General features: G+C 38.7%; 1 protein-coding gene across 1 annotated transcript; it reads left to right on the top strand.

Moving 5' to 3' along the window:
* Nucleotides 1–1662: 1662 nt before the first annotated feature.
* LOC124363588 (golgin subfamily A member 6-like protein 6) lies at nucleotides 1663–5331 on the top strand. The gene is made up of 3 exons (XM_046818845.1): nucleotides 1663–1752; nucleotides 3699–4067; nucleotides 4582–5331. Exons 1-3 carry the CDS (start codon nucleotides 1663–1665, stop codon nucleotides 5329–5331), a joined length of 1209 nt encoding a protein of 402 aa, XP_046674801.1.
* The last annotated feature ends 3693 nt before the right edge of the window (nucleotides 5332–9024 follow it).

The following is a 9024-nucleotide window of genomic DNA, read 5'->3' as shown; positions in this document are numbered from 1 at the left end:
CAGGAATACCAATCTCCCATGACGGAAATTAATCAGGAACTCTTACTTTATCTATATTAGCATTGCAGGTTATGGCTTTAACTGCATTTTGAGACATGTACAAAACTGCATTGTTCCATGATGACATCTAGTTACACAGATTAATGCAGTAACACCTGACTATATTAACACACCATCAATGGTTATTAGCTCTTCTGCTCAGAGAATAATCCGCCAAAATCCCTATTACATTCCTGTAAACTAAATAAATGCCAGCTATTTTTTTGGTGCAGCTGACGTTTAAGCTTTTATTGCACTTTTGCAACATTTAAGAGTATAAAGCGAAAATTATTTGCTTGTAGGTTTTGATATTACTTTCTATTCTCCTTATGGAATTACATATGTCTTAGTTGTTTTGTTAATTATCAGCCTAGTTCTAGTATATGGGTTTTAGGTTAATACATAATACATGCGAATATTAGCAAGAATGTTATAAGCCAACGACTATTCTTCGTTTAAGTTGCTAAGTATTCGGAATATTATCCACAGTATTTAAGATACCCTTCCTCAAGTCAGGTAAAATAGAATTTGTCCTATTTCACAAGTAATTGTGGGTGTTCAAAGTAGTACCGGTATGTGATCTTGAAATCAGGCTTAGGGGAATACATCTGTAGATAAGAATGTGAGATGGGAACGACATCTTTGTATATATATAATAAAACAGGTTAATCTTAGTTTGTAGTGTTTTATTTACAAACTGTAATTTTTTTTAATTACGCTTAATTAAAAATGTGATTCCCTTAAGTAGCAACACATTAATAAACATATCATCCCCTGAAGTATAAACTTATAACTTACGTACGTGAAGTATTCACGTATACAAACTTGTACTGTAAACTTCATCCTTATTCTTCACCACTTTTACTTGAGCCTGTAAGGCCACAAATTTCTCAGAATCTCTATTTTAAATTTCTATAACTGTAACTCCTTGTAGAATAGAATTTTCTTCCCAATTTCAGGAAAAAAATCTTACCGAACTATGCCTAAGTTTTGTATAAATAATCTTAACTAAATACCGATAGTACCGTCCCTGGTGTGATTATTGCCTACGGTGTTGAAGCATGCTGGACTCCCGTGTGCCTAACTGCCGAAAGCATGCGTGTAGTTGCCGTGAAGAGTTTATCCACACGTAGTGCCCCAGAGAAACACCCTGGGCATGCAAACCGCCAGCCTTGACTCACTGACTGTACAGTACAACAGCCCAACATTGTGAATGGGTTATTGCCTCCGGTGTTGAAGCATGCTGACTCCCGTGTGCCTAACTGCCGAAGCATGCGTGTAGTTGCCGTGAAGAGTTTATCCACACGTAGTGCCCCAGAGAACACCCTGGGCAGGCAAACCGCCAGCCTTGACTCACTGACTGTACAGTACAACAGCCCACATTGTGAATGGGTTATTGCCTCCGGTGTTGAAGCATGCTGACTCCCGTGTGCCTAACTGCCGAAGCATGCGTGTAGTTTGCCGTGAAGAGTTTATCCACACGTAGTGCCCCAGAGAACACCTGGGCAGGCAAACCGCCAGCCTTGACTCACTGACTGTACAGTACAACAGCCCACATTGTGAAATGGGTTATTGCCTCCGGTGTTGAAGCATGCTGACTCCCGTGTGCCTAACTGCCGAAGCATGCGTGTAGTTGCCGTGAAGAGTTTATCCACACGTAGTGCCCCAGAGAACACCCTGGGCAGGCAAACCGCCAGCCTTGACTCACTGACTGTACAGTACAACAGCCCACATTGTGAATGGGTTATTGCTACGGCGTATGACGTTGCGCAAAGTCCATTCAACCAGCCGTGCTCTGTGCAGCGCGCCGCGGCATGACACAACACACGGCCAATGGCAGGTTGTCCAGTAGCGTAACTACGATTTTCAGATAGGGGGTTTATCCGGGATTTGAGTGTGTTAACAAACTTGGCAAAACCCCACAATTTATTGTGAGTTACGTATTGCCAGGTTTATTGTTTACTTGCTGTAGCGTGGATTAATTTTTACATATTAGAGGCCACAGAATTTTAGAGGGGGGCTGTAGCCCCCATAACCTTCCCCCTTGAATACGCCATTGAGGTTGTTCACCCTCATCTGTTGACCAAGTAAACCAATTCGGTGATCAACTCGGCAGATGATATTGTTGCTTGTCTGTACGCACTTATATAACTGTTTTTCTTGTGTAATATGTACATGTGAACAGAATGAAATTCATGGAACCTAAAAGATTGCGGCAAAAATGGTTGTTAATACTGCCAGCTAAGTTTTTCGGTTCACTTCGCGATGAAACACTGTTGACACAATTACATTCTTTACTGTTTGTATTGGCATAATAAAACGTTATCCAAAGTCTGATTTTAGAAGTTTCTCAATTACTTCTTGATTTCTTTCAGACAATATGGAAAGAATTAGAAACAACATAATCAGATTGTTGATTCATGGGACTACCGTCCATTCATCTAGCGTATGGTTCTGACGTTATAACCTGGGTCCGACTACTTGTATGAGGGCGCAGATCATTCTAATTTGGAGGTACAGTAGTACCAACTTATTTTTATCATTAAAAGATATCTTTAAGATTTTCAAAGTGACCTTTTTAATCAAAACGAGAATACTTACCAATGTAACGACTCAAGGCCGAGGCCCAGGGGGGGCGGGTTACTGTTGATGTTAAGTTGGGTTTTCATAATATCAAGATTTCAAAACTAACCAACACTCCCCTCCCCCCAATTTGTTTTCTAGTTACGGCCTTGCTGAACGACGCAATGACACAAATGTTATAATTGTTTTGTGAAAAATAATTCCACTTCACTGAGAATTGTCGAAAAAACTGATAGAAGGTAACGAAAATCTTCAGAAGGGCCTGTCGTGTCTTTAATAACGTACACATAGTCTATATACCCTCGCCTTCAATACCTGACAATATCAGGCGTCTCTCATCACAGTTGAACGACCGCTTTCACGCTTCATAGTAGGCCTAGTCTTTTATACGTACACAATAAAGACAACACTGCAAAAAGTCGTTTATCCACCTGTGATAACAAAAATTACACATATTTATATGATGTCTTCCCAGGGTTAACTTTGCTGTCTTTGGATCTTTTGACTCCGGAATTCCTGGATCCAGAGGAGCCTAAGTACCATATCTCTATGACCTTTCTCAGAGCACAGAGAGCTTCATAGAGTTATCACACATACATAAAACTTGTGTACTTTGACACTTCTAGTATAGTGTTTTATTATTATTATAACCCGATACTATATAACAACATTATATTTACATTTGAATTTGACTTTTACTGATTATGGCAAAACACTACACGTTTCGTAAATTATAAAATAATAATTTAAGAAATAAATAAATTATAAAATTCATTATTATTGCATAATTTAAGAAATGAGTAGTTTGCTATAATCACTGAAAGTCTAAATCAAAAGTAAATATTTTGTTATTATTATACTATCGGGCTATTATAATATTGAAGCACTATATTGGAGATATCAAAGTACATAACCTTTATGCCAGTGTTATCTCAAAATACTAAAAATATAACACAGTTTAAAACAAAGAATTCTACTAGTAAATTGTGTGACAAATATTATTTTTAGTAGACTAGGCGTCTCCTTGTCCCTGATTTAAAGCCTGACAGGCTGCAAACGAGTAATTACTATCTCAGATTGTTAAAGCACTATCTAGTTTTGACAGAGTACAGGAGAAGCTACAGAAGTACCTAAAGAAAAACGTGTTGCTGTGGGAGCAGCTACAGAAGTACCTACAGAACAACTTGTTACTGTGGGAGCAGCTACAGAAGTACCTTCAGCAGAACTTATTACAGTGGGAGCAGCCACAGAAGTACCTGCAGAAGAACGTGTTACTGTGGGAGCACCTACAGAAGTACCTACAGAACAACTTGTTACTGTGGGAGCAGCTACAGAAGTACCTACAGAACAATTTGTTACTGTGGGAGCAGCTACAGAAGTATCTACAGAAGAACTTGTTACTGTGGGAAGCAGCTACAGAAGTACCTGCAGAAGAACTTGTTACTGTGGGAGCAGCTACATAAGTACCTACAGAACAACTTGTTACTGTGGGGGTAGCTACAGAAGTACCTACAGAACAACTTGTTACTGTGGGAGCAGCTACAGAAGTACCTGCAGAAGAACTTGTTACTGTGGGAGCAGCTACATAAGTACTTACAGAACAACTTGTTACTGTGGGAGCAGCTACAGAAGTACCTTCAGCAGAACTTGTTACAGTGGGAGCAGCTACATAAGTACCTACAGAAGAACGTGTTACTGTGGGAGCACCTACAGAAGTACCTACAGAACAACTTGTTACTGTGGGAGCAGCTACAGAAGTACCTGCACAAGAACTTGTTACTGTGGGAGCAGCTACAGAAGTATCTACAGAAGAACTTGTTACTGTGGGAGCAGCTACAGAAGTACCTGCACAAGAACTTGTTACTGTGGGAGCAGCTACAGAAGTACCTGCAGAAGAACTTGTTACTGTGGGAGCAGCTACATAAGTACCTACAGAACAACTTGTTACTGTGGGAGTAGCTACAGAAGTACCTACAGAACAACTTGTTACTGTGGGAGCAGCTACAGAAGTATCTACAGAAGAACTTGTTACTGTGGGAGCAGCTACAGAAGTACCTGCAGAAGAACTTGTTACTGTGGGAGCAGCTACATAAGTACTTACAGAACAACTTGTTACTGTGGGAGCAGCTACAGAAGTACCTTCAGCAGAACTTGTTACAGTGGGAGCAGCCACAGAAGTACCTACAGAAGAACGTGTTACTGTGGGACCACCTACAGAAGTACCTACAGAATAACTTGTTACTGTGGGAGCAGCTACAGAAGTACCTGCAGAAGAACTTGTTACTGTGGGAGCAGCTACATAAGTACCTACAGAACAACTTGTTACTGTGGGAGCAGCTACAGAAGTATCTACAGAAGAACTTGTTACTGTGGGAGCAGCTATATAAGTACCTACAGAACAACTTGTTACTGTGGGAGCAGCTACAGAAGTACCTTCAGAAGAATGTGTTACTGTGGGAGCAGCAGCTACAGAAGTACCTGCAGAAGAACTTGTTACTGTGGGAGCAGCTAGAGATGTACCTACAGAAGAATGTGTTACTGTGGGAGCAGCTACAGAAGTACCTGCAGAAGAATGTGTTACTGTGGGAGCAGCCACAGAAGTACCTACAGAAGAATGTGTTACTGTGGGAGCAGCTACAGAAGTACCTGCAGAAGAACTTGTTACTGTGGGAGCAGCTAGAGATGTACCTACAGAAGACAAAAGATTAGAGTAGTTTTACGAATTCCTCTCATCAACAGAATTCGGTACTAATTGACAATATAAATTCTCGATTAAGAATGACTTTTATTTTATGGGATGTATTGGTTTGAGCACTGATTATAAACCGAATTTGCCTATTAAATAAAAAAAAAACTATACTGGTTAATTTTATTTAGGGAAGCGAAGAATGTAGAATGCGCGAGATTGTACAATTTTAGCAAAAGATGCCAAGTTCATTGGTTTTTTGCATAGCCCTACTAGTGGCCCTCTGTTGGTTTGAAATTCCGCGAATACTAAAAGTATTTTCGGAGTCCATGAACTCGCAGGAATCCCGATTGGGACCACCTAGAAATCTGACCAAGTGAGGTGTTATGGGTTTACTTATTTGAAATTTGGAGTCATCTGCAAATGACCTATCGGTTACATGCATGTTACTAATTAATAGTGTTTTTATATTTTAATAAGCGATTCATTTAAACACTTAAAGAATTCATTTTTTATAAATTTAAAAAAATGGGAAAGCACTTTGGCAGTTATTACATGCTAGGAGTGACTTTTCCAGGTTTGGAGTTTAAAGGGTATTTATTTATTTTTTTAAATGACGCGTTTATAGTACAAGGTAGATGGGCGTGCACAGGGCGTGTTATGGAATTAAACCAAACGTCAGACCCGTAAACAAATGTTAAATCAGCGTCTGTTAATAATTTACAGACCATTAACGTAACAGCTTGTAGTCTCTTAATGTAGTTGTCTGGCGGTGATATAACTACTATTAATGAGTTTTCCATTTGTTTTTAAGATTTTAGCTACACAGAAAACAATCCGGTAAAACAATAATCCTTTCCACACCTCTTCATTTCGACCATTTCACGATGTGCTACAAAAGTTAAACATCCACAGAAACATACGTAGTTTGTGAGTTAATAGACAATATTTTACTACCAGTAGTGCATGATGATAACCTCCGAGTGTTACACTAGAATGTGCTGTAGCAAACCCAGGATGGACAGGTTCATTCAAGAATGTTACTGTATGTTTTATAACACACAGGGGAGTTAAAATATAGTGGATTACTGTAGCCGAATTTAGTTTTGAAAATTCGCAAACAATGTTTGTCTGCAAGGCTACTCCCAGCAATAGCTGAACTCGGCAACAAAAGAGCTCATGGTCTAGCCGGTCATAAACTGGTAGCCATTCTGAAGCGCAGGACACGGCAATGAACCGTCAGTTCCAGTTGAATGTCCTATCCTAGACTAGACTAGACTCGCCCACGTGTCTAGGTCTAGGCAGACACACTCCGCCTACTGACCTAAACCATGTCCTAGTAGTCACACCTTCGTCTAGCCACATGCAAGCGTAGCCACAATGTCGAGACATCGCGGCAAGCAAGGGAAACATTTCTCCATAAGTATAATTAAATAAGACATTAAGCTTAGTCGATTCTCGTCGACATCTCTTCTGACAGTTTAATCCATTAATTACTTATTATTATTTTGTTCTAGTTTTCTTCTTTATTCATACTAATCGGTTTTTTTTATATTACTCAGCAAGTAAACACTCGTTTTATTAACATTAATAAGGACTCGTTATTGCTTAAACTTGTTTCGGTTTTGACCTTGGTTTCAATGGGATGACACCAGCTCCGGGTTTTGTTGATCTGATTGTCTTAACAAAACCTGCAATCAAATGAGCCATTTCTAATATTAATAGTAGCGACTATACATCTATTCCTCATTCCATTTCCCCTTCTCCTGTACAGGACTCCTGTGCAGGAGCTGGCCGTGGGTGCCTTCAGAATACTCCCTACGCATTCCATGGCAAATGAAAGGGAATTCAGAATCTTCTATGGGTTCCGGATTCTTTATTTGTTGCCAGAGGTATTCCCTATAAACTCTGGTCCTTATAAAGCTTTGTCTTATTTTCCTTCTATTTGATCTCTCTCCCATTTTACAAACATTTATGTAAAAAAATATAAAAATAGTATAAAAGCACAAAAAGTCCCCCTCCTATTTTTCTCCGTGAGAGGTTAACGCCTCAGAAGAATATTCTCCTGTACTTACAAGGTAGCTACGAAGCTGTAGTCCTAGGAATATCAAGTGGTGCCGTTAAAACGAGAATTTTGCTCATTAAAAACACGAAAACGAATTGAGAATCCGGATATCCCATGGCAATGTCCATGGAGAATGACCTCAATCCGAACTCAGCCCCTACTTGGTGGTATTTGGGACCTCCCCCTGACCTTGGGGTTTATTGATGTCCGAGGGGATGACGAGAGATTAGAGGTGGACACCCTGAGAAATATCAAAACGCTGGCTTCCCTCTCAAAATGAACTATGCACAATAAAGTTATAAGCAAAATTTTATTAACACTATCCATAGGAAAAGTTAGTTACTATTTTCTCTAATATTTGCAATAAACCTCTGTATTGCGTTCTCTGTACCCGTTCTCGAGAGACGCAATTCTAATAAATCTACACACTCAATTATACCGAAAGGATAACAGAATTGGTCATCGTTATGTCCGCTTTAACTGCATGATTATAGTATTAAAGACACCTAAAGAAGAGGAATATAACAATTATATAAATTCAGCGCTTTTTGTAACATATGATAGTATCAATCGTTCAAAATCTTGTTATATGTTCACGTCTTAATACACAAAAAGTGTTTTTTTCACGCTATATCGTGTAAAGCTAACAGCATTTTCAAAGCAAAGTTTTGCTAAAATCACAGTTTATTGTCATCAATTTATGTAAAATTCCAAAAGTTGATTGTGCTATCTTTTTCCAGAGATTTCATTGTGGTATATAAACAGACAAGATAGAAGTACGCCACACGACATTACAGGCTTTGATGAAGTTGCATTCAAAACATGCAGACCAACAATCATACAGAAAAGAAATTTTTACACCCCCTCCCTCGGTAGACAAGAGAGAAATTATTATATCAGTCCTACTGAGTGATAGTCTTCAGTAACGCTCAGCCAAATTCTATGCTTGGAAATACACCATCATAAATTTCATTTTTGTATATATAACAATGCAGTTTCATCTACAGGTTACATCTTACTCAAGCTAACTTGCCACATATTACATGTACAGCTTTGTTCACTGAGATAGGCTTCATAGCAGTTTTAAAATAATAAAAGATACGGTGAGGTAGGATGGTTACTACATAGCAAAAGTGCGCTGAAATCAGATCCACCGACTTTTAACATTGGCTTTCCACTCTATTCTTTTTTATATTTTTCTGTGCAAACATGTCGTATAATAAATATTATCTCTCTGTACTCAGTTTGTTTACAAATGTATTTACTCTGCTATTTTCTCGTTTCCATTATGGTAACTCATGTAAAAATATTAGCTAACGCTCAGTCGAATCCCACAGAGAGGTATGCGCCATTATTGAACTGAGTGTTGCTCATATAGAATTGATATAATGTGCCGACACACAAACAGAAATAAGATTGTTCCTGCCCCTCGATTAATAAGCTTCGCTAAGGCTCAGCCTATTGAAATATCCAGTTTTTTAATAATTATTATGTAGTACAGAGGATACGGTTTTTAATTCTTGTTTATACCTATCCAGTTAAGTTTGAAATATAAGCCTAATGCTGTACGAATATTACTGAGAAATTGTTTACTGTTAAATGCAATGTCAAATCAATATTCGGTTACTGTATGTAAGCAGCTCCAAACAGA

The sequence above is a fragment of the Homalodisca vitripennis genome, chromosome 5 (genome assembly GCF_021130785.1).
Source record: "Homalodisca vitripennis isolate AUS2020 chromosome 5, UT_GWSS_2.1, whole genome shotgun sequence".
Lineage (NCBI taxonomy): Eukaryota > Metazoa > Arthropoda > Insecta > Hemiptera > Cicadellidae > Homalodisca > Homalodisca vitripennis.
The sequence above is the reverse complement of the archived record's forward strand: the minus strand, read 5'-3'. Positions and strand labels throughout refer to the sequence as shown.